The 27784-nt window shown below is 36.2% G+C and overlaps 1 protein-coding gene across 5 annotated transcripts in view; it reads right to left on the minus strand.

Moving 5' to 3' along the window:
* Positions 1 to 27784, minus strand: part of nlgn1 (neuroligin 1) — a 242022-nt gene that overhangs the window by 160644 nt on the left and 53594 nt on the right. For 3 of the 5 annotated variants that reach the window (XM_026220932.1, XM_026220929.1, XM_026220934.1), the window contains exon 2: positions 22999 to 23822. In XM_026220932.1, coding sequence (XP_026076717.1) covers positions 22999 to 23494 — 496 coding nt within the window. In that variant the 5' untranslated portion in view covers positions 23495 to 23822. The remainder of the gene's footprint in view (positions 1 to 22998; positions 23823 to 27784) is intronic. The other 2 variants (XM_026220933.1, XM_026220931.1) reach the window with 1 other exon arrangement.

Raw genomic sequence — 27784 nt, forward strand, 5'->3', positions numbered from 1 at the left:
AGAGCACATTATAGTATTTTCAGTATTTTCCGACTCCGACTGAGTTAGACGGTACTATCATTCGTAATGATATAAAGATAAAGTGCTTAAGGCTTTCTTGTGGTTCTTAGTCGGCGGTAAGAATAGAAGATGTACCTAATACTGTGGGAAAGTGCCTCCTGTAGCCCATTCTGCTAATATCAGTTCAATGATCTAAGGAAATCGGCCGTCTACAAAGAACTGTGGTTTTCACCATCGGGGATGAAGAGAAGTCTGAATCAGTGCTTTGAGGAACGATAGACGGACTTCTGCTAATTGCTTTTAAAAAGATAGTTGGTAAAAAAAGAAAAAAAAAAGAAAAAAAAATTCTGAGAACTCACAAAAAGAAGGCCAGGCTAGAATTTGAGCTATAAAACCTAATTATACCCCACAAAAGCAGTCTGTTCCATTTAGAATAAAAAAGAAACCCAGAGCAATAACAGCCATGCCATTAGCAATTAGTCTCCACTGCAACTAATTAGACAGAGGAGATAAAAAAAACAGGTTCTAAATTTAAACCGGTTGCCTCATATATTCTGAGGCTCGATACACTGTGCAAATAACATCTAAAGACCCTCAGCACCCAGGGACGGTTCATGACTGGCCATCGAGGAGTAACACAAGGCTATATTTGCTGCTTAATGGTAATGAACTTCTTTAGCTAAACTCCACAGAGGTTACAAATGACCAAAGGCCCCCCGAGGGTAAATATCCCTAAATGGTTATTCATTCAATCTTACAGAAAGTGGAGAGACACTAAATTGGGGAATATATCTCCAATTACAATTTTGCTAATGCCTGGATTCTGTGTACTTCACTGAGCCATGATATAGCCGGTGAGCTCTCTGTTACCATTACAAATATATATACAAAATAAACAAATTTCCACATGACATGAACCTGTGCTAGCAAGCCACTTTACACTTATATTGTGGATTGCTGAAGTGACTCAGGATACTTAGGAGAGAAAAAATATGATTTTATGCATATGGAATTGACTGGATAGTGAAAAAGGGGTGTCTACATGACAGGTGGTTGAAGGGAGGGGCTGAAAAATAAGAGGGCTCGATGATGTCAGCTGAAAATGAACGTTATTTCAGAGGCGGAGAAAATGCTAAGCACTACCTTAAAATGTTTCTGACCAATCCTGCAGCGGCAACTATTATTGTCCAAAATTTTCTCAGACAGGATTTTACTCTATTAAATTATTTATTTATACATTTACAATGATAATTTTATAACAAAACAAAACAAAAAAAAGAGAAAAAAAAACAACTTCTTTGAAAACTTTTTTCCTAAATCTTTAATTGAATAATACATGTTAATAATAATAATTATTATTATCTAATATAATATTTACTTGTATTTATTTGGAATTTTTATTCAAAAATGAACATATCTATTGCAGTTGGCAACAATAACCGAGAATGCAGAGCTTAGAAAAGCAGACTGATGAAAAATTACAAAGAAAAATTGTTGTACTCTTTGGAGCAGCATGTATCACTGATTTGTTCACAAAATGACTAGGAATGTGCATTAAGAAAGTAAACAGCCAATTTCGATTTTATTCCGACTTCAAAGTTAATTCACCTTCGGAACTAACAAGCCATTTTCCTCCTAAAATGTATCCATAAAACTAGAGCTGGGAAATAAAGAGTAAATATTCTGCACTGCTTGTAATGACAGTAAACAACAAGTAAGTGGTCTCTTTTGAAGGAAGCACTTATAACCTTAACTCCTCCTGGATATGTATGTGATGGGCTCGATGAAATATAAAAGACACTGGTCAAAAGCCAAAGTATTTCCAAAACTATAATGAAAAAGCATATGGACTGGTCAATGGGCCGCTCCATCCTGTCTGTCAATGCAGCATAGATACCAGTAAACCCTCTTACCAACAACCCTCCTAGCTCAGCAAATAGTCATAAGACAACCCTGCAGCCCATTTAAATGCCAACAAATTAAACAGAGAGCCTTTACGCCCTTTCCTCATTAAATCCTAAAACCTTGTAAATGTTAAAGAGAGTGTTGCTGGGTATAGCGCACATGCTCCCATTATAAAACTGATTGGTGAGAGTCGTGAGACAAAAAAAAAAAAAAAAACCTTGGCCATAAAGCTATCCCATTGCACACCTTGAGTGGCCTTTTCCATTTGGCAAAGGACGTTGCCAGATTGCTTGCCTAACTTGCATTTAGCATCTTGCTAACCTTCGGCCCTCCTTCACCTGATACGACAGTAGTTTTTGCATTAACACTTGGCAAGAAATCTCCTGACATGGCTGTGAAACCTATGGCCATATGGAATTATTGGCTATGTTCCGAAACGTGCTGTTGGTACACTTCCCCGTAGGGTGGTCTCCAATTTTCTCCTTCCCTGGGTATAAGACACAGATTGGCATTTTTCGACAAGACCAACCATTCTCAGAAGTTTGAACACAAAGGCCGGATCGCTCTGCCTCACCCTCGTCTTACAACGGTGTGATGAATAAGCCACCTGCTCTAATCTTCCCCGTTCTACCCTCGATTTGTCCATGTACATTTTGTAATAAGGCCCCATTTTCAGAACCACTTAGTCGTAGACAAAAATAAATGTGGCTCACTTTAACAAGGTAAAATGTGTTTCTACTCGTGGATAAGATGGAGGACCTGAAAATCAGAAACGATTCACATTTCCACCACAAATGCCAAAAGGTATTTATGAGTAAACCACAAGCTAGAAGTTTATCTTCACTGTCACTGTTTCTAAACTCAATAAGCTGTAAAGATATAATGACTTTGCTGCCCATCTGCCTTCACTTGGAGTGTTGCAGAGCTCTATGTTAATAAGAGTTGCATGTAATTCAGTTTGAATCTATCTATTTTATATCTTTGGTAGCATTTTACAGGCTAATATAAAGGGCGGATATGTGACGATCTCTAGATGGAAGACAAGATGCATCCAAGGTACACATGAAGGTCAATGAACTGCAAAATTTCTCATTCAAGATGCACCAGAAATGGCAGGGTTAAACCCGTTCAGATAAGAGACTGGAGAATAATACCCTGAAGACAAAAAGTTAGCGTGCAAACAGGTCCTGTTCACTTTAATTTGACCCTGTAAATGCACTCGTGGTGATGGACTCTAGTTTCTCAGCACCCTTCTTCACATTAACAAAAACCTTAACTAACTGACTCTTGACTGGGATGATCACTGGAGATCAGCTAATTACCTTTTAATGCACGAATACTGGAAAGTCATTAAAAGTGGATCAACCTAGCAACTAGCACAACAAGACAGATGTGGTGGTGTTAGAGTGTCAAGGCCTCCTTAATTACACAACTCTCTGCCAACTATTTATTTGCCTCTGAAAGAGTAGTATTTACATGCTTTAAGTAAATAATGGCACATAATTCATGTTAGTTAAGGCATTAATGTTTGCTAAGGCAAGCATTGCTTTTATGACTGCTCATAATTAGGATCTCAACAAAACTGCTAACCTTAAAGACCCAAACTAAAAAGGTAACTATAGACGCTTTTAGTGCTGACGCCACAATTGCGTCACGGGTTTAGCTGGAGGCAAAACAAAGGGAAAACTGGAGGCAACCAATCCAAAACAACACAGAGTCTGCTACATAAGAAGCTTTAAATGTCGTGGGTTGTGTTGTTGAGTTTCAGAATTGATGGAGTGCAGGCTTCAATCTGAAATTTTATTGCATACCTGTTGCCACTGCTAGATGAAAAAAAATTAAAATTACGACAGCTGAGGTTAAATGCAATAAAACGAGTGGACTCTACAGAAACGATCATCAAAAATACTTGCATTAACAGTTATTATGTGGAGCTCAATGTGTGTAAATCTGTGGTGTTGAGAAAAGTATGGTGTGTATGAAACAATGTCTGTGTGCATGTGTGTGTGTGAAATAGCGATCTGACAATTGATATGCTTTTCACTCAGCTGACTAAGAGTATTAGTTGTGAATCATTTGTGGCAATTATATTAGGCAATTACACTTCAGCTGTACAAGATAAATTTAGCTAAGCAAATTAACTCAGAAAATCTTTTAATTATGACATTTTCTTAGTCTAAGATGTACAATACATGCACAAAGACAAATGTAGAGGCCCGTTTGGTGTAAAAATGCCCCACCAACCCCTGAAGCCATCCAAAGTGAGTCTGACCTCGGCTACCCATCAGGTGGGAATATAATAGATCATTTGGCCAGTAAATGGCAGGTATTATTGCAGTTGTCTCCTCTTGGAGGCATATGATTTAGAAAGACACTGAGGTAATAGCTTTGCAAATTTCCTCTGCCATCATTCCACGCTTCTGCACATCTGAGATGTTGGAAGAAAGGTGAGAAGTCAATGAGGATCCATCAAAACATCAGTCTCCATTTATTCTCCTCTCAGCTCTTAAATACTAAACACGGTGACAAAATGCCTTCATGTGTGCCAGGCCCTCGGGACCCCCACAGACTGTACTCTAGCAGGTCAGTCAGGAAGGCCTACGATGTCACGAGTTAGTAGTAAACAAACTTTATTTATTTATTTTAATTTTTATACAATTTCCACAGATCTGTTGCTTTACTTGTACTGCTAAAGATCAGACGATACATTGACGTGTAAAGACACAAAATGATCGGTCTGTGCAAAAAACTGAATAGTATTTACTTTATATAATTTTTTTCCTCTGATTCACGCAATTTTGAAACTTATTCTTTTTCTGGCTTTGTGGTGGATCAAAGACTTCTAAGTGCATTACCGCCACCTATCTCTAAAGTGGACCATTGACACTCTATCTACAATCTCAATTAGGAGTGTCAATGGTCCACTTGAGAGACCGGTGGCGGTAATGCACTTAGAAGTCTATGTATTCTAAATATTTTGCAAATTCTAAAGTGGTAAGACACATTAGAAAAATCATTTTGAAAATATGTGAGCAAATAAGGTCCAATGTGATGCATGAATGACTGCTGACACAGAAGCAACTTTCAAACAAATTGTATTTATTAATTAGTTATTTTTATTATTACTATTATTATTATTTTATATTTTATATTTATATCTATGGAATTACTCATATTGATAAAGATCCGAGAAATGAGCACTAGTAATGATACTAAATAAGGGTAATATGTAGCCATGAGCTCATGAATATTAATTAAGGTGATGCACTGTTCACCCAGTAGTTCATCTGACTGGCTAAAAGACAGTTAAGTAGGTCCTAGATATTATTAACATTCATCCAGTCGGTTGAATTCTGATTTTAGTGGTTGGAAGAGGTTTCGGTTTGTAACATTTTGCGCAATCCATATCACACAACACAATACTGCCAATCAAAACAGAAAAGAAATGTTTTAAGTTCTTCTTTTTCATCCTCATATCAAACTCCTAACAGAACATATATCAAGTGACTGGACTTCACCTGCAAATGACATTAAAAGGTTAGTTCACCCGAGAATTAAAATTCGTCCATCTTCTACTCACCCTGACTGTCTATAAGAATAATCCAGGACCCGTGTGAGGGATGTTTTATTAAAGATGCGTGCATTCTATTGTATGTCTTCTGACCTGTTGACAACAAACAACCGCTTACCCCCATTGACAGGCTTGAAAGATCAAGGACCATTTTTAATATAACTTTGATTGGATTATTCTGAAAGAGGAAAGTCACATACACCTAGGATGCTTCGAGGGTGAGTAGAAGATGTACAAATCTTCATTCTCGGGTGAACTAACCCTTTAAATGTGACCGCACCTTAACAGCTGCTATGACCCTGATTCATTTAGTGCATAATGTACTGTAGTATCGTAGTGTATCTTATGTACTGTGCACACAGTGCATACTTGCACATTAACACACTCTCTCAAGGACATTGTACATCTTTTCTTGCAAAAATTACCACAACTGAGTCATGCATCAGTGCAGCACGATTTAAACATTTCAGTGTGCAAATTTAGTCTTCAGCTTTACAAACACTCCTCCATGAAGTTGGCATCTCTGCACTTTGACTGCTTTCCATGAAAAGCAAACAAACAGGAGGACGTGTTAAAGTCTCCAGCTCATCTGTGGCTGGCAATTTTTGGAATTATCACACAGTGGTAAATGTAATGATGCTATAAACCATCCCCCATCACGTTTATCTGAGACCGCATCCTGCGAATACATATTTGAAATATAAGCTGTTAGCTTTGGGGAAGATTTGAGCAATTTTAGATGTTGCTTTTATCAGGAAAAATGCCAATCAACCTGCCTTTTCACATAAAAATATCTCTTCCAGAATCAAAATCACAGAGAGCCTGGCAGAATTAAGCACATGCCTCTTTGGTCAGGGACTGATGAGCCACGCAATCCGAGAGACAGCACAAAAAGAGGAACAGTCACAACACATTGACAGCACTCGCAGGATCAGCCCAAACCACAATGACTCAAATTACAGATCCACAAAATGATGTTAGCTGTCAACTTGGGGCATATTTCAAATTCAAAGACAGGGACAGAAGAGGTTGGAGAGGCTGTTATGGAATGTGAGACCATTCCCTTTTTTTTTTTTTACTGCTTTTTAGGAGGGAGGAGGAGCTGAATTAGCCAGGCTTGTCACATTCCTAAATGCCAGCGTGTTGGTTAAATCAAAAGCAATGGTTCAGATCACTGACAGATTCAGTGTGGAAAGCCTGTGAACCACTCTATTGTAGCATGTGGTCTTACATTAGAGGTTTTTTGATGCCAAAGACCCTCAAATATAATATAAAGGCAGCTAGTTTTGTGTAATCATATCCATTCATTCGGTTTACCTAAAAACAATGGGAGCAATGGCAAGGACATACAAAAAACTGAAGAAACAGAATAAAATAACTATATTTTGATTTAAAATGGAGATTTTTTTGTTATTTTCTTAAAATGTTCCCGGACCCCAGTTTGAAAAGCCCAGCCTTAGACTACATGTGTAACACACCATTTCCTACATAAACAAAATATAAAATAATAATAATAATAATAAAATAAACACAGTAAGATAATAAAAGATCTATCAATCATGTGAATTGATAGAGGCATTCATTTTTTAGGAACACTTTCATTCTTGTATTTTTATTTATTTATTTATCTATTTTTCACACAGCTACAAAATTCAGCAAGACTCTTGATAATGTGAAAATGTAGCAGGATTGACCCTCATGGTTGTTGTGCTCTCTTGCTGCACAGGTGGGCAGATGGATCCTGTGTCTGTTCCAGCTCTACTGATCAGGGATCAGGTGGCCTTTCTCACAATGACGGGACACAACATGATGCCCAAATTACAAAAATAAACAGCTTTCTGGAAGCTTCCCAGGTCATGCATACTGGGTGATCTATTCCACCTGACTTCTTGTGATCATGCATCATGAATCATCTAAAGGCAGTGCCCATCATTTCTGAAAGAGCATGTCTGGGTAAGAATCTTCATTTATTTATTTGTATTCCTTTTTAATTTTTTACCTATGTGGGTGTATTGACTGTTTGTATATACTCTGTATATATTATTATTATTGTGACATTATTTATTATAGTTTTGCCTTGATGTCATGTAACTGTGACTTTATATTGCACAATAACGACCATGAATCTCAAAATTATGAAAATATGTATTAAAATGCATTTTAATGCATTTTTAGATGCTAAGCGCCGAGTTTTACATTGTAGGTTAGAGAAATCGAAAACCGAAACGACCGCGGAAATGGGAAACGAGACACGGGATGCAATTCGCTCTGTTATGGAGAACATTCAACTCTTTTTCAAACTGAAGCCAGAACAAGAAGAGTTTTTAACAACAGGTTTACAGTGGAAGTTCAATCATAGATTTGAGTTCGATGCATGATGTCTGTGCTTCGATGCGGCTGTACAGGTGCATAACATACGTCATAACTAAACGTATCTGATTGGCTTACGGGTAACCAATGACTTTAAACTTCAGACAAGCGCCCCCTAGCGAGAGAGAAAACACTTCTCTATTATGCCATTCCAGACTCTGTCTACGAAGCAAAGTGAAGTAGCAGAGTCTGGTATTACCAGGCTATAATGGGACCACATTGAGAGTAATGCACCTCAATTCCACTGTATTAAACATCAAGTTATTATATTTACATATTTTTGGAGTTGTAATTAAATTCCTTCTCTGTTTCGAACAAAATACTAAATTGTTATTTTTGGTCCTTGCCTTACCACATGTGTCTTCTGATTATATTAATATTGATGGTGACACACTGCTGTTTTAGCTGTGGAAGCCAGCAGCTACAATCTGTCAAGAGCTCTCTGGTGGCATGAGATGGCAAGTCTTTGCTAGACTTTCATCACTGCTGTGTCTTCTTGTGCAGTAGAAGAGGTGGTGTGGGGCTACAGGGCTGCAGAGGGGGTCCGTAAAGCATGGTCGAGACACGCTGCTGCTCCACTGGAGCACTCTTAAAACAAAGGGATAACAGTGGAAGAAATCCCGTCACACCCGAATCCCAGAACAGAGCCTTGGCATGCCATGATCTACCCAAGGCTCTCTCTCCCTTATTTTCTTTCTGCCTTGCTGTGTCCTTGTTTCCACGTTGCTGACTCTCTTACAGTACCATGTTGCATAATTAATACTGAATGGAAATCAGCAAGAACTGTGAGGCGTTGTCTGAATATGAAGCTTGTGATTACATTCCAAGAGAATCTGCAGTGTGATATAAATTAACAAATACTGAAGAGTCTATATTTACAGTAGCACTGACCTCAGATAGTTTCAAATGATACTTGTCAGTTGTTGTTTATCAGTCTTGACAAAAATTGTTAAAAAAGGGTGACGTGTATATAGTCTAAAAATCACATACGAAAATCGAAATGGTAATACGGAAGCCCATATCCATAAAATTGGAGGGGGGGGGGGGGATTTTATTATAAGATAATAAATCGTGGCATACCATTATGAGACAAAGTAAATATCAACATAAAAAGTAAAAATTAAGACATAAAAAATAATATATATATATATATATATATATATATATATATATATATATATATATATATATATATATATATATATATACACTGCATATATTTTTAAAATGGCACTGGTTTTTAAATATCTGAAAGTACACTCTTAAGTCAGTGAAGCATTATAATATGATGATAATCAAGTTTTAGTTAATGATAGGACTTTAGTAATTAGAATTAAAACTTGGTAACCATGTATGAATGCATAGATATTTTAACTGAATATTTTATCTGGACTGGTGGTGGTGCTTTGTTAGTCATTCAGTGTTTCTGTATAAAAAAAAAAAAACTCTAGCAACAATAGTACTTATAAGATGATAACAATAATACGAATTCTAGTAATAAGCACATTATGTCCTTAGGATTAGCGAGCTACTGGATTCATGAATATTAATTAGGTTGTGTGCGTTCGCTCTAACTGATTTGCTGAAATCATAACAGGGATGATAATAGGTGAGCACCAGCCAATGAAATTGGATTCATGAATATATATACTCTACCAGAAGTTAATGCACAGCATTTGCCCTGAGAGCAGGATTGCAATTGTATTCAAACGCACATCCATTTTGTGCTGCTGTGATGTTCAGGGTTACAAACATAATCTAATTTGCACAAACTTAATATATACATCAAATTCATAAAATAAAAATGTGTAGGAGGAACTGGAAATGTGCAGTTTGCTTTTGGCTAAACAATCTCATCAGTGAACGTCAATCATCTGTACTTTTTTAATTTTTCCTCTCTAAACCAGAGTTTTTGTAGATCAACTTGTACTTTACAATGTGATGAGATCGATAACGTTATTAATTGCATTTCGCACCCTCTGATGGCACCACAGAGGCATCTGGCTGGATATGAATCTGGTGTAAAAATATTATCAGTTAATTTAGCGGAAATTTCACACACAAAGCATATCATGTTATCAGACAAGATGTATCCCTATCCCTATGTCTTATTAAGGCTCATTCATTTGTGTTTCTTATGATGTCACATATCATTGAGATTCCAGGATTAGGGGTAATATATATATAGCAAAATATTAGAGATGAGTTTAATTGACTACACTTTGGTTGATAAGACAAAATACAGTCATGGCCAAAAATACCGGCACCCTTAGTAAATATTATCAAAGAAGGCTGTGAAAATTCATCTGCATTGTTAATCCTTTTGAACTTTTATTTTAAATAATCACAAAAATGTATGCCTTCATTGGATAATAAGTTTTTTAAATGGGGGGAAATATCATAATGAAATAAAAGTTTTTCTCAAATACTCATTGGACACAATTATTGGCACGCCTAGAAATTCTTATGAGTAAAATATCTCTAAAGTATATCTCCATTCATATTCACAATTTTGAGCACTCCAGCATGATTATAAACATGAAATTATCCAGCCACGGCTTCCTGTTTCACAGAAATATAAAGAGGAGGGAAAACCAAGCCCAAATTCCCTTAATCATCCATCACAATCAGAAAAACCAAAGAATATATTTCTGTTGTGCAGCAAAAGATAATTAAGCTTCACAAATTAGTGAAGTGGCTTTAAGAAAAGAGTTAGAGCAGTAACAATTCTCATTTCCACCATCAGGGCAATAATTAAGAATTTCCAATCAACATAAAATGTTACGAAACTGCCTGGAAGAGGACGTGTGTCTATATCATCCTAATGCATGGTGAGGAGGTCAGTTTGAGTGGCTAAAGACTCTCCAAGGATCACAGCTGGAGATCTGCAGAAAATAGTTGAGTCTCGGGTTCAGAAAACCTTACAAAAAATGTGTCAAACAGAACCTACATCACCACATGTTGTTTGGGAGGGTTTTAATAAAAATTATCCTAGCTCATTCAAATACAAACTAATTCAGTTATCAGACATGACTGGAACTTCAAATGGGATTGGCTTCTATGATCAGATGAAACTAAAAATGAGCTTTTTTTTTAGCAGCAAACCCTCAAGACGGGTTTGGTGAACACAGAGATAAACAGTACCCATATATACAATAAAACTGCTGTATTTTTGATGTTGTGGTCCTATATTTCTGCTGGATGTCCTGGAGATCTTGTCTAGACACATGGCATCTTTGATTCTATCAAATACCAATAGGTAAAAAATCTAAAAGTGACTGACTCTGTAAGAAATCCTATAATGGGCCATGTTTGGATCTTCCAGCTGTATAATAATCCAAACACAAACACAAATTTTCACAGCCTTCTTTGATCATATTTACCAAGGGTGCCAATATTTTTGGCCATGATATATATATATATATATATATATATATATATATATATATTATAATTAAATTACAGATATTTCAGATTAATAAGAAATACATACAATGAGATATTTACATAAATATCTTGTTCACGGTGTGTTGTTCACTTCTCACTGCTGTTAAATGCAGTTAAATGGGTTAAATGCAGAGCACAAATTCTGAGTATGGAATACCATACTTGGCAAATGTCACGACTTTCACTTTCATAAAAATATTTTTTTTTCTTCTTTTTTTTTTTCAGATCTATTGTTAGCCTTAATCTCTTCATCTTGTAGTACACAACAACTCTCTTCATTGTTCATGATACATACTGAGGGACAGAATCAAGCGCGTTCACAGAATGTTGTTCATCACGACTGCACACCTCTGAGTCACATCTCTCTCACCCACTATATTCCTGCTCTTTGTAACATCACACATTCATTTTAAGAGATGGTTGGCACTTTAAAAATAACAACAAAGTACCATCAGCTCAATATATATATATATATATATATATATATATATATATATATATATATATATATATATATATATATATATATATACATATACATATATATATATATATATATATATATATATATATATATATATATATATATATATATATAAGTCAAATGCAGTATGGTTTAATTAAGAGTTGGAAATAGGCTGTACTTTGAATTTTTCAGTGGATCGAATTAGTGAAATTTTCTTGGCAAAATCAGCATTATATGTACTGGTTTAAAAACGAATTGTGCCTATGCATCTAAATCTTCTCTAAATGACAGTTTCTCCTGCCACAGAAAAATTATTTCTGATGTAGTGGCCGTAGAGGTCTGCACTTACAAGAACTGCCACAATGAAGAATTGATGGGCTTAAACCGTCATTAATATTCAAGGTGAAGTCCCTCTCGGTCTCCAGCACTGTTTAGGTGACCCTCAACTCACAAGCTGTAGCCACACATTGCTCCATCTCTCTCTTTCTGTGTGCCATCATTATTTCTGCTTATTTTTCCCTCTTGCACTCACTGCTATTGCATATTTTTACCATGTTTTGGGGATTAACAACCTAAAAGTAGCAGCACTGCTAACCTAATTACATTTTTCAGTAGTGTGACAGGACCTCAGCTCTTTTCAAATCCAGAAAGTGTCTAATGCACAGCTGTAGAAAATGAACAAACGCTACACTACTATATGTTTTGTAATATTGTATTGACATGGACTCACCAGCACTGTGTCTCCTACTCCTCCACGAGAATCGAAGGCTGCTGGCATATTTGGGCTGGATGCTCTGGAATTGTGGCCTCTCCCTCACAGTCAGTGAGCCTGAAGAACCCACTAAGCTCAGATACCACCAAAGCCCCGGAGAATAAGCATGCTGATCAGTCCACCCCAAAGCCAGGAGCAGACCTAAACCTGACAAATCTTTGGTCTAAATCCCCATCCCCAAATCACGGCCTTCTTTGCCTGTCCCATCCGATTATCTGGATACTCCTGTCCCATCTGGAGATCTTCTTCTGACTATGTTCCTGCCTGTCTTCCTGGTCCCATCTCTCTTGCTGGTTACGGCCAGTTCCCTGGATCCGTCGGAACTACTGGTGTTGTCTTAATTCCTCAGCTCTTCACCCGCTGCTAGGTCTGTGTGGTTTGTCAGCTTCGCCTAGGGTTTCACATCTACCAGCTCGGCATGAGACATGAGTCCCCAGGTGCACCCTGGATCTCCAGGCCCATGTCTACACTTTTACAGCTGGCCGGCTCCACTCTCCCCATCTTCACCATGGCCTGTCTACCCTGGGACTACTCTGGGTTCCCTCGTCCATCAAAACAAACCTTAGTGAGTTGACGCTCAGCTTCCACCATGGACTTTTGCACCTGTGGCAATGATTCAACCCTAAACCACTTTGTCTCCATTGGGTTCCTTCCTTGCTTCAGTTTCCCCATCTTGCTCACACACAACATCATCTCCCTGGTAAGCCAAGTCCCTGTTTCCACCTTGGTCACACAGGCCAGTAACTCCACCTTGATGCCCTTGAGCATCGACTTCTCTGCTCCCAGTCCGTACCTTATGTATTATGTATCTGTATGAGTTTGTTCATGTTAGTTCCTTCGGTTACTGATTATTTAATCCTTGTCCAGCTGTTCCTGTTTAGTTCCCTCATTTACTATGTGTGTATATATACTAGGGCTGTAGCTATCGAATATTTTAGTAATCGATTATTCTACAAAAAATTCCATCGATTTAATTGAGTAATCGGATAAAATGTGTTTTTGCTTACTGTATTTTCCGCACTATAAGGCACACCGGATTATAAGGCACACCTTCAATGAATGGCCTATTTAAGAACTGTATTCATATATAGGCCGCACCGGACTATAAAGCGCATAGAATAGAAGATACTGCAGTCAAACGTTTGACTGGGTTTGCGTTCCACTAGATAGAGCTGTGCTAAAGGGAATGTCAACATTTTGACAGAGCGCCTTTGATCCCTATATAAAGCGCTCGGTATTATAAGGCGCACTTTCCTTTTTTAGAAATTTCTTATTTTTTATATTTTAAATGTATAGAATGCAATGCATACATCAAAAATAAACATTTAATTATTACCCATTGTTTCTCTGTCTGTACTTGTACTGTGAACAATGACAATAAAGTTGACAGATGAATGAAGTGCATTTAAGTGCCATTCAGTTGGGGTTTTAAATAAAGCTTTTTCTGAGATGCACATTAAACATTAAACACATAAAACATTAATTTAATTTATCTTTTAATTACTGAAAATTAAGCAAACTTAACTTTTTGGTAAACAAAGGGGATTTACTATTAAAAATAAAACATGGAAGAAATGTTGTGTGTTTTTTTTTTTTTTTTTTTTTTTTTTTGTAGAAGGCTATGTACATTCTGCTGAACAATAGTAATACATATCTGGCAAATACTTGTCTTTAAACCGGATTTTTATTTTGACGGGTTGACGTACCTTTACAGTTCTGTGTATGTGATGTGACGCTATAGTTTTACTCAAATCAAACGGTCAAATGCTCATGAAGTGACTGTCAGAGCAGTTCTGGAGATGTTGTTCATGTGTTCACGTCTTATTTAGTGAGACAGCTGACGCTAATAAAGGAAGATGTGTTTTTATGACTGGATTACGCGATTCCCTCCGCGTTTTCTGCATTGCGGAAATCTTAGGGCTCTAGTTGTGGTATGCCAGCTCTATCTTGGAATGGACACATGCCACGACGCTCTCTTTACATTTGCCAACGCCCTCAAATCCACTGCTGACTCCTTGCAGTATGCGATTTCCTATGGCTATTTCAGACGCAGCGCTTGTGTCTAACATCTAACACCCAAATTGAGGTCATTGCCATTAAAAAAAAAAAAGACAAAGATGAAAAACTGATTAATAGGAGTTCTATATTTTAAAATAGCATACATTTATGAGCATTTGTTTCAAACTTCTTTAAATTATAGTAGTTTGAAAAACGACCCTTTTTAAAGTGGCTTCAAAAACACAGATTTCTACTTATATCTCTCCCTGGCCTGTCCCTCATTTAACCCTGGCCTGTTAATGCGATTTCCTGTCCTTTAATATTCAAAGGCTCTCTGTGTGTCTGGGCATGAGGGGCTGTCTGCAGGATGTGTGTTACTTTTGCCTCTTTCTGCTCGTTATGATCTCTCTCTGTGATTAAATGACCCCTTCAGTAATGACATCCAGCACAGACAAACGGCGGAGGACGTGGTGAACTACTGAAGCAGCAAAACGCTGCTGTGACACTGCCCCGAGACGGGCCGCATGGCCGCCGATATGTTTAATGAAGGGAGTGATGAGTTATTGATGCCTCCACTCTAATTAGAGGTCTAGAAGTGTCCGCGGCAGTCATAGCGGTGACAGCAAATACAAAGACGGCCATTGATTGTGTTGGGATGGACTGACTTTGGGTTTTGCAGTCTGAAAGAGCACAGGCACACAACTACTGTTCTAGTTGACTGGCGCAGGCTTATTCCTTTTAGTTACACTTCTTGGATCAGAGAAACTAATTACTGGCATTAACGTCAAAACCAATAATGAAAGGTTTAGGGGTGTGGAACGTGCTTAATCAATCTTCATTTCGAATTTAGACTGATAATGTTTTTTTGGTCTGTTTCGAGGTGTCCTAACTAAAACAAACAATTCAAAATAATATTTTAATAACATGTTTTGGCTTCCATACACAAGCTACTGAGACTAACAATGGATTCCAATAGTGATTTAAATTAGTTTGTATGTTGCCATGCTAACAGCACAGCACTTTAATTATAAGAATAAAAACCTACAATAGTCACAAATATTGGGTAAACTATTTTTAATGATAACGAGCACTACAATGATTATTTATTTCAACTCATCTGTCATCTTTTATGATTTTTATCCCCTCGACTCACTGAAATGCATTCTGGGATTGTTTTATATTTTAAACATGCAAGCAATTCTGAATTTGGGTAAAATAAGGTATCTTAGAGGGTGGCATAACTTGGAAACACACAATGGCAGCTCACAAACTTTAGATCAAATTTTTGTGTTAAAATTTTAGCATAAGATTGGCCTGTTGTGTGAAAGTGTATGATGACTCTTAAGACTGCAACACTGTGATATTGTTTTCAGGAAAAGTGAGCTCATTTTACTACCAAATTCTCATCATTGTAATGCAAAATAAAGAGTCTAATTTTCATTATTGTGAAATGGAAAACAGATTAATATAAAAATAAATATCATGGTTGAATTTGTTGTACTGCCTACAATTAAATTAAACTAATTGATTCTGTGTATGAAGTTCCTCATTGTAAGTCACTTTGGATAAAAGAGTAATGAATACATAATGAATGCAATATAAATAAATGTGAATTCATTAATTCATGTATAATTCTGGTCTGAGTTCCACAAGTTTTTGGACCAAACATTTGTTCTTTATAATTTACTCTTTTCTGTTATCTAATTACAACATAATAGTGCCCTGCTCTGTGACATCATACTGCTAACTCTTACATTCAATGTAGGCTTGTGTCAGTTAATAAAAACTGTTGTGAAACTCTGACAACATAATTTCATTTAACCCAATAGCTAACTTTTGTTGTCAATAGCCATTAACAATAACTAGTTTTCAGAAAAGTGCTACAGATAAAAGGAATGAAGCAGCCTACACATCTTTCCAACATGCTCAGAATAAAAACACAGTTACTGAAAGTAGAACTATCGGGTGGGGAGGGACTTCATTCTTTTGTCCAAGAATGCATGCATGGGGCTTGTTCGTGTATTCAATGAACACAAAGCTCTAGGTTAAACGTGAGTCTCTCATTGTCATTTCAAGGTGAATTAAGCATTTAGACAGTCTCCCCTGCATATGCACCATCTGTGACAGTCTGTCCCTTCACTTCCTTTCTGCTTTTTCTCTCCACAAGGTATGGTTGTTGTCATCTACGTTGGGAGAACATGCTTTGAGCTGATCTGGGAGCAGTGCCAGTTGCCACACACCAGTCTGTTGCCTCTTATATGCTCCATTTTAGCATAAACTGTAATTAAAGCAACTTGGCACTACACTTAGCACAGGAATTTCACAGTTCAGACCAACGGCTTTAGATATGAAGAACACAACAACATTCATTAGCTTGAACTGCTTTTTTTTTTATAGTTTTACAATAGTTTCCATTAAATGAGTAACAAAACATTAAGAACAGAGTGACATTTTCTGGGCGTGGGTGGGAGTTTAAGAACCGAATCCGCAAAAATTAGGCTGAGGGACGAGTCATAAATCAGCAAAACAGCCAAGAACTAAATGATCCTAATCCCACTTTATCTTTTCAGATACAACCAGAAATCCTATATCTACTGGAAATCTAAATTTAGAGGGTGCCAGGTTGGTACAAATAATGGTGTCTGCTCTGGAGCAGAAAATAATTTGCCTTTTTTACATGCATTTCTTTGTTTAGATTAACCTCATTAAGAAAAAAAATAATAAATTAATACTAAATCTCATATGTCTCTGGTGAGGTTTGTCAATTCTTGAGTCTCTAAAATAAAGTCTGACCTAGTCCAAGGGTTTTTAATGCCAAGTTTACATATAAAGATGATATTTTAATCAATTTTGGTTGGATTATTAGCTTTTATTTGTCATTGTACTAAAGCCAAAACACATTACTGAAAGTAATCCTAGAAATATACCACAAATAAACATTTTATAAAAATAAAAAATAAAAATGAAAACATTGATTTATTTCTGCCCTGTTGGTTCCCTTTCATTAAAGGCATGACTTTCATGTAAATCTGCATTGTCAGATGAAAGTCCGGTCAGGGCAATTTAAGACTGCAATAGACTATTGATTGTTTTTTTTTTTGTTTTTTTTTAATGATGTGGTAAAGGCTGAGGATAAGTGTGCGAGTGGGACCGAATGAGTGATTCGTTTTGGATAAAATGATCCAGCAATCTGTTAGTCTAGTATTCATCAGTTATGCTGAAATGGTTCCATCAATTATTGATTCCAACTGAGACATCATCACCTATGCTACATGGCCTGCATGTCACACAGGAAGTTCATACATAAGCACAGTGAGCAGAAAATTACTCTGAAACAATGGTGACAAGCATAACCTACAGTAACAGTACCCTGTCCCACTCCTACACACATATTCAATATTCAAATATATTCTGAACAAACTGATTCAAGAGTCAGAACACTGGGTTCGCTAAAGAAAGCTGACTAAAATGCATGTTAAGTTAGAATGGGGAAACATTGAAAGCATTTTGTGCTGACCCATATTACAGTTCTAAAACATCACATATACTACAAATGGTGTTTTTCTTATTCTTTTAAATTATACTTCATATCATGTGGCTTGTTTAGGTGAGGTGTCTGTCTATCTATCCATCTATCTAATCAAAATGAAAAAGTAAAATTGTGACTTTTTTAAACAAGTGACCTAATTTCATCACAAAATTTCACTTTAGTATTGTAAAAAAATAAAACTATCATTATTGTAAATTGGAAAACATTAATATACAAATTAAATATACAAAATAAATACTATATCATGATAAAATATACTGCCTTTAATTGTTGTGTATGATTTACCTCATTAATTAATTCACTATGAATAAATTACAAAATAGTAATAGTAAATAGTTTTTTTTTTTTTTTACTATTCAAAAACAGTTTTTACCATAGTATATAAGAAATTAATTTATTATGGAAATGAAAATCATAAGAAAATATTGATAAAAGACTAGACAAGATGCAATAAAAATAATCAAAATTAATGATTATAAAATGTGCTAATAGTAAACCTTTATTTTGTTTATACAAAATACTTATTATAAACAACAAAAAAATATGTATTTATTTTTGCACTGTATATTGTTCTAGGTATGGGGGCTTTTGTAACCAATCAGAATACCCTAGCAACACTCTAGAAACCACCCGCAATACCCTTCCATGACTGCGGCAAAACTTGTGCCAACAAGCACCACTGACCACTCAAATTTTTCTAAAAATATACATAATCATCCTTATATTAAGAAAAACATAAATAAACACAAATGTTTCTTGAGATTTTTAGCTATAATCATCACTTGAAAAACACTATTTCCAAAGCCCCAGGGTATTCCATTACACCCTGGTAATATAAACCTGTATAATGAATCATGTTCCTATAAAACACATTTATAAATACACTGCATATCCCACAGTACGAGATATGATTCGAGTCACAGCGAGTTATAGCGAAGTCCAGGTTATTCTGATCACCCAATGTATGTATGATTCCAATCAGATTTCCTTTGAGAGTCGGACAACCTTGAACCAGAGGAATCCTGTTGCTGTGTCACACTGCGGCTCTTTCCACCCACGCGTCACCATCTACTGCAAGCTTCCAAAACAAGTGTGACAAACCTCTTACTTACAGACACAAACTCAGCCTCGCTTTTTTCACACCTCTAACTCTACGCCCTGCCAAGATGATCATGTTTCTCCCCGAGTTTCTGCGAGCACCACCCCCGGCTTCAATACAAACAGACGTCTGCGCTCATCTCCACCCTCGCCGCTAACCCTGGCTCCCCCGCGTGCCATTCACCCAGCCGAGATGGAGCGTATTTCAGCTCAGGCTTTGCAGACCATCTCAATTGAGGGAGCAGAGAGGATGCAGAAACTGAGAGGGAGCAAAAAATATGGAAACCAAAGCATTGGGGCTGCAAATCCATTTCTGTTTTAGTGCATTGCAAGCATCGCACATCCCTTAGGACTACCATCAACCACTGCTGTACTGGAACAGGAAGAAAGTGAGAGCTTATTGACGGTCACTCAAGTTTTGTGACACAGCTAAATGCTGTGTAATTTTCATTGAAGGAAGCCCTTGTTACAAGTTCTGAATTAAGTTTTAATAGCTTACCGTGGCTTAATTCGTTGTCTTTTTATAAGAAAGATTTTGATTTATGTGTCAAAAGTGTTTTTTGCAGCAATGCTATAGAAAAAAAAAAAAATTATTTCCCAAAAAACCTTTAATCAAATAGTTCTTAAAAGGACAATGATTTTAATTTTAATAATTTTTAATAATTTAAAGAACAATTTAAAAATGTAAAGAATATTTTCTACTATACAGAACATTTTTGGAAATGGAAAGGTCCCATGGATGTTAAAGATTCTAAATGGAACCATAATTGCCAATAAAGAACCTTTATTTTATAAAGTAAAAGGCGTAAAGTTTTTACAGCGTCCTTGACAGTATGTCCTTAAGTCAGAAAGACCGTGGCAACTGTTGATTCAAGGTAGTTAATTACATAAAGAAAGAAAAAAAAAATCCATTAAACAATGCTCTTATCTATCTGAGGCGTAAATGAATTAGGCTTTCAAAATTAAGGTTTCCATTAACATAATTAAAGGTAGATGTGTGAATTTCAAATCCAATTAAAGTATAAAGCTTGGGGTCTAAAAAATTAAATCTAATCACTGCATTTCCCCTTAAAAACCAATTTTTCCAAAAATATCAATGGGAGAGTCTAAATGAAAATGGAACTTGTTCACAAAAAGACATACCACTGACAATTATTTCACAATTCTAGCGTAGGATGTATCTTACGGCACATAAACCATCAAACCAGACTTGAATTAAATATGATATTCTTAGCAAAAGAGAAGGGCTTTCACATCACTTACAAAGAAACTCTCAATCTGAGAATCACTCACACCTCTCAAAGCCACTCCATCTAACGCTTCAATTTTACTAGAATGTCTCCATTATTTTTCAGGCACGAGAGACATTGCTATTCAATCAATGCCACAAGTTGTGTTGATGGTGGGTCTTATTATACAGCAGGATGGAAACATGGATTCAACAGCAAACATTAGAGATGTCAAAAATTTCAGCAAATTCACAACAGTTTCTGCATTGTGGACTAAACATGCATGATAAACCCAGAGCAAGATGCTATCTGTGTCCTCACTGGACTTAATCTTTTAGGAATTTTTTGCTGCTGTATAAGTGTTTGATTTTTATTTCATTTCTGAATAGACTGAATGTGTGCTGTAGATTAATGCAGATGAGAATGAGTTTCATAGTCGGCAAGTGACCTTCAACATCGAAGAGTCGTTAAAATAATGTCAGTTGCTGAATCGATAATTTAAAAAAAAAATGTTGATACAATGTTGACGCTAATATGACAGCATTTAGTTGCACGTAAAAAGAAAAAAAAATCTATGATTACGAGATTAAAGTTATAATATTTCGAGATTAAAGTTGAATACTACGAGAATAAAGTCGAAATATTATGAGAATAAAGTTGAAATGTTTCGAATAAAATGTTTTGAGAATAGTCGAAATATTACAAGAATAATGTCAAAATATTACGAGAATAAAGTCTAAATATTACGAGAATAAAGTCTAAACATTTCGAGAATAAAGTCTAAACATTTCGAGAATAAAGTCTAAACATTTCGAGAATAAAGTCAAAATACTACGAGAATAAAGTCAAAATATTATGAGAATAAAGTCAAAATATTATGAGAACAAAGTCGAATGTTTCAATAAAAAAGATGTCAGAATAAAGTCTCAGCTTTCAAAATCTGTCAGTTTAAAAGTGAAATACAAACAATATACTGTATTACAATAATGTTTTTTTTTTCATGCTCTTTAAAGTGGAGTGACAGATCGCTGTGCTTGGTTCAGTTTAATGGCATGCGAGTCTATCCGATTAGAAAATAATACATTATTTTAATTATAAATTAAACGATACTGTTTTTCCATGCCTTCTGATGTTTCATTCACTTTTATATCTTGCTATAAACTTTATTCTCTTTATTCTCCAAAGATTTCGACTTTATTCTCATAGTATTTTCACTTTATTCTTGTAGTATTTTGATTTTGACTCAAACTATTCGCGAGATATTACTACTTTAATCTCGTAATCTTAGATTTATTTATTTAGTATTATTATTATTTATTTATTTATTTATTTAATGTGGCACTTAAATGCCATGGTATCCTAACGGTTATGAAAAGGTGAACAATATACTTTTGAATCAACAATGAAGTTTGAACAAGATCTGCAAAATAAAGTAAGCTGAAACGATGACAGAATATCAATGTTGATTTGATTCATCAGAAAATCTAACAATGAATCAACCTTTTTCTATGACAGTGATTCATCTGTAAACAACATTAAAATGCAGAATGGGTCACATTATAGGTATAGTTTACCCGATAGTTTAATTTTATCATCATTTACCCTCATGTCAGCAGAAGATAGGACAATGTTCTCCCACTGGAACGTTTTACGGTTGTTCTTGTCACCAGAGAGGCCGTATTAACAGGATACTTTATATAAAGCGAGCTGTCACCAAACCAAATGTTCAGAGGGGCTGAGGTAGGATACATCAGGGTGGAGGAGCTAGAGACATTATCTTGATGAAGCTGTGATCAATATAGCCAGTGTAGGCCAATGAAAACCAGATAGCATCTCTTTAACTAAGATTAGACTCTGCAAGTTCAACGTGTGCCCAACTGATTTAAGAGATGGCTCCGTCTCCCCATTTAACTCTTCATGGTGGGAATCAATTATGGCTTCTTCTTTGACATGCGGCCTTGGAGAGCCGAGATCTGGACTCCAGGTGTTGTAGAGAAGGGAGTGACCGTTGCCTGTTCTCTATTGGGTTTCATGTCGGTGGATACATACCTCCTTTTCTACATATTTTCTTGCCGGGTTTTCTGGCACATTCCTTGGATATTCTTTTTACTGCAAAATGAATAGAAGACTAAAAAATAACATGGGAGTCCGTTATGGACATCAGGAGCATGCAACAGCACAACTTGACTGAAAGAGGAAGAGATGAGTTTAACGAGAAGTAGTTCTCTGACCTAAATCATCATTATCATCATGAGTACTGCATAAAAATATTCCCCCTTTATGGTTCCTTTATGGGCTGTTTACACTAAAGTGTGTGTCTGTTTAACAAGTAAAGGAAGGGAAAAGAAACTCGACCACCTAAGTTGGACGTGCTGCAGCACACAGAGAGATTTGCATGTGCAGGCGATGGTAGGAAGGTTAGGACACACATACAGCCTTGCACACACTCGCTAACATGTATTAAGCAGCAGCATGCATCGGACATGCAGATATCATGCTATTTTTTTCCACTGCACTCATTCTTCACAAATGAAACTGACACAGTGAGATGACAAAGACAGGTCTGTCCGACCTGCCCGCACATGAACTCACCATCCTCCGTTGGCACGTATATGTTTAAGAATAAGCAGTCCTCGCTCTGGTCCTGTACGTAGGATGACACCACTTCAATACTGTTGGTGAACCAAACCGGGAGCATTACGTCCGGTAGCCTGCCCTCCAGTAGGGTTTGGGGACAAACAGGGCCAAACTGAGTTGCGTTACGGATATCTGACCATGAAACAGGCGGCTCGGGCGGTTGGAAGCGCCTTTCGCCTGTAGGAGGTGCTGCGTAAGGGACCCCGAGGAACTGGATGACAGGCCCCAGAATCTCATTGTTGAGTTCCTTTTTGAATCCCCGCAGTTTGCCGTAAGTTGTAGTGACAATGGGGTCCGTTTCATCCAGTTTTTGCGCGGCTGCCAGCTGTGAGTGCAGGGCCAAGCCTAATATCCAACACAAGAATGACAGATCCAGGCTAGCGCTGAGGCCTAGCCGCGGACACATGGCCCTCCACACGCCGCGCAGGCGGTTTGGCTGTTGGAAGGGCATGTTCAATCCTCTTCACGCTAGTCACGCTAAGAGCGGACGTACTAGTTTATATCCACTTGCACGAAAAAATAATCAAACCCAAGGTGCCAGATGTTCCGATAGCAAAGCTGTCAAAAATCTCAAAGCCTCATCGCATGGCAAGTATTCCCACATGGAATTAAATACGGATCCGAGCGACATCTTCATCAAGACCGGCATTCGTCAGGTCCCATCCTACTGACAACATAGCTTTCCATCCTGGCTATGTACGGGCAGGGGTGGGGGAGGGATTTCTGGTAGGTTGTCCACAGATAAATCAAGCCTGGTGTAGTGGTTGGTCTATATCCTGCTGGGGGGAAAGAATAAAAATAAATTAGTGGTGAGACAGATCGGCGAACTCTGTTTTATTGGCATCTGTGATCTTGTGTGCTTGCTATCCAACGGAATGTTCTAGAATCACAGCTCACCGGCATGACACAGCACCTGTCATACAGACCCATTGAGAGAGATAAGCAGAGTCTCGGCCACCGTTAAATCAAATACTTCTCCAATACACTCAAAAGCTGAAGTGATTATATAATAAAGCACAGTTTTAGAACCCACCTTGTCAGGTTGCATTCTGGGGTTTAACCCAAGGGATGTAAAAGGTAAATGTTTTCCAAATATCACAAATCATTAATTCATGAATATCATTGCATTTTACAATCTGAATTGGAGTTTTTTGCTCCATGTTGATTGTTGCACCACATTAAAATATTCCCAAAAATAGACGTATAGTAATACTTTTAAAAGGATATATTATTAATAATAGAAAATGTTATTATTATATTATATATATATATATATATATATATATGTGTGTGTGTGTGTGTGTGTGTGTGTGTGTCAAATAGTTGACAATAATGTTTGATATTAAAACAAAACTAGTTTTAAGTTTATGTCTATTGTCAGGGTTCCTGCTCTTTTTCAGCTATTTTCCAGGACTTTGAGGACTTTTTCAAGACATTTTTAATTTAATTATGGCAGGAATAAAAGACAAGGATCGTGCCCTAAAGTAATATATTCTTCTCTCTAGAAGTATTTGCAGGCTACAGTTTAAGGCCGTGACTTAACCATAAAATCAGCTCTCTAATACAAGCTCTTAATTATACATTACAACAAATGATTTTCAGAATCAATTTCAGTATCATAGCCCGAAAGTATTTAACTATTTTATTTGACTGTTTGGAAATGAGTTAATTATTAATGAAGAAAATATTTTAACACATTGGCATGTATCCTTCAAATATTGTTCAATATAGCCATATAGTATTGCTTTAATTAGGTCAAGTGAACAATGTGTGGATTCGGACTTAAGCCTGATTGCCCATTCGATCACTCTTCACAGAAAACGATATAAATATGCACAGAAGCGCTTGAAAGCATCTACATATCAGCGAGTACTGAATTGAGTCTTTCCTCGGTACTACCAGTGCTGCAGAAAGCCCAGAATTGTTACATTTTTCACATTTTAGAATTAGCTAGGTACTACTAAAAGCCTACTTTTGACAACAATCAAAATTATTAGTTAACAAGCTACTGAATTAACGTTAACAAAGCTGTGTCCTCAAAATTCTTGATTTGTTTTTAAAGCAAGAGATAAAATAGGATTAAAATACAATTTCATGAACAAGATGTTTTTGCTCTATGGCAGGCAGTGTTATCTGTAGCCATTTAAAATAAGAGGCATTTTAATGACAATCCAAACAAAGATGCTACATACATGAGCAGTTTCTGATTTAATTTAGATTTAATTAGATGTAATATCATTCATCTGAAGCAAAAACCGAATGGTCTGACTTCAGCTTCGTGAAATTATACTGGATAAAATATCTAGACGCAACAAAAACAGTAGATGGGCTGATTTAGACGCAGATTCACTCTCTGACAGCAGGTGGCACTTATGAAACAGCAGCAATACAGCGTTTCCCTGGTTACCTGTAAATGGAGGAGCTTCCTTATAAACACAACTTTAGTATGAATTATAGATTATAATTATATATTATAAAATAAAATACCATCTTAACTTACTTCCTGTAATCGATTATCAGTGATTGGCTCTAAAAATACTGATCGGAGCTCTCTTATCAAAAAGTCAAAGTCTGGAGCAAAAACAAGACAATAGGAAACCAAATATCAAAAAGCAGCACCACAAAATCTTCCACATTCATTTAGTGCATCATCTTCACTTTGTCAGCTAACCGATCTGAGACCACCTTGCAAATGTGCGAGAACTATATTTGGATCCCCCAAAGAACACAAGTCATAATAAGGAATAGAGGTTCATTTATATCCGTGCACTGTAAAAAATTGCTGTAGTTTCTATAGCAAAATTTTACAGAATTTTACTGTATAAACATTATACAAGATGCAGCTGTAATTCGCAATGCATTATGGGTCAAATAAGGTTTTACAGTTTTTATCAGTATATTTCCACGTCAACTGTAATTCATTTACAAGAAGCAGGTGTTTCCTACACTAACTTACTGTAGTGTTGCATTATGGGATTGTGCGCGCATCATTCAAATTCAGAAACCCAGCCGACTGGAGCAGCCCGAGAACGATTGAAGATAAGAAGCTTTATTCATAATTCCTGGTAAGTTCACTTAATTATACTTAAGAAATATAACCTTTTATCTAATCTATAAGCAATTTCATGTCACAATAGCCTCCTATCCTGACATTTAGTGGCCTTGGTAACTTCTGTGCAGTAAACTGGGAATTGCTATCATAGCATAGTTATGCCAAATGTTCGATTTTTGGAAGTAAAATGTTCTTATTGAGAGCATTTAAAAGTAGTGTTTACCTAATGCGAACGATTGTCATAGTAACTAACGTTAATATCTATCTAAATAACTGACGAACAGCAACATTTGAAATTTCATTCGTAGTGTTCAACTATCCCATATTGACTCGACGCCTTACTATAATAAGTGAAAGACATCTTTATATGCCCGACTGGATAAGTTAGCCTGATTAAAAAAGAAAAAAGAAAAGAAAAAAATACTGAGGAAGCATCGAAACGCGAACTGATTCTGATTACATTAACGTTTCATTCAACATCAAAACAAGCTTAACGGCACACATAAACTCACGGAAAATACATGAGGTAAATGTTCAACTGTTGAGTTTATTCATAACATATGATATAAGAAGCATCACAAGTGAGCTGTTTTGATGAGTATCACGATTGCAAATACATAGTTCAATAAACAATTAGTTAACAAGTTACTTACTTTTTTAGACACAATATTAACTGTAGTTGTATTTCACCAACGAATATAGTTCCAAACAAAGACCAAAGCAAAACTATTTTGCTCAGTCTCAAATCAAAACTCTCCAAACTTGAGCTAAATGATTCATCTTTTTGAACGGATCGGTTCAATGAATGACTCAGTTGATTCCCTCATTAAGTTATTTACTGCCACCTATTGGCGGATTCGTTTCAGGTTTAATAAGTAGCATTGCATTTTTCCAACATTAATTGTATTTTCAAATTTCATATAATTTTGCACTGTTAATTATTTAATTTGATTGGTGGTACAGTTCTACAATGTAATATTTCAATTTATAATTATAAATTATATAATTTATAATAGTTTGTTTATTCTAAAATATATGCCTTTTTGGGTGTTAATTTTGGTCTCATTTACAGTACATAATGCTTTAAAGAAATCACAAGATTATTTTCTTTATGTTTTGTAGGTGCAAAGAATAGCAGCTGATGTTGAGAAATGTTCGATGCTTCAAGACTCTGAAGCTGATTTCATTAGGTAATGTATTAATTATTTAAATAATTTGATAAACTTGTAATTTAGATTACATTTTATATTGAAATACTACATAGTAGGTTACATTATTGCTTATATTTATTCATTTCAGGTCCACCCAGTGGCTTTTGACTATTTGAGGGTCAGATGGTTGTGAATTCATACCTCAACATTGTGCGTCTCGGGAGCAGGCATCTTTGCACACATACATTTTTTCAAAGGTAACAAGTTTTACTTAAGTAATTTCATTCGCGAAAAAGGTTACTTCAAAATGAAATGTAGTCATTCATCACTGTTAACTGTTAATGTCGTTCCAAACCCGTAAAAGCTATGTTCATCTTCGGAACACAATTTTAGATATTTCAGTTGAGAAGCGGGAGGCTTGCGTCTGTCCCACTGACTGCCAAACAATTAACAATGTCTAAGCCCAGGAAAGTATGAAAATGATTGTCAGAATAGTCCACCTGCCATCAGTGGTTCAACTGTAATTTTACGAAGCTAC

Source organism: Carassius auratus, chromosome 36, assembly GCF_003368295.1.
Source record: "Carassius auratus strain Wakin chromosome 36, ASM336829v1, whole genome shotgun sequence".
NCBI lineage: Eukaryota > Metazoa > Chordata > Actinopteri > Cypriniformes > Cyprinidae > Carassius > Carassius auratus.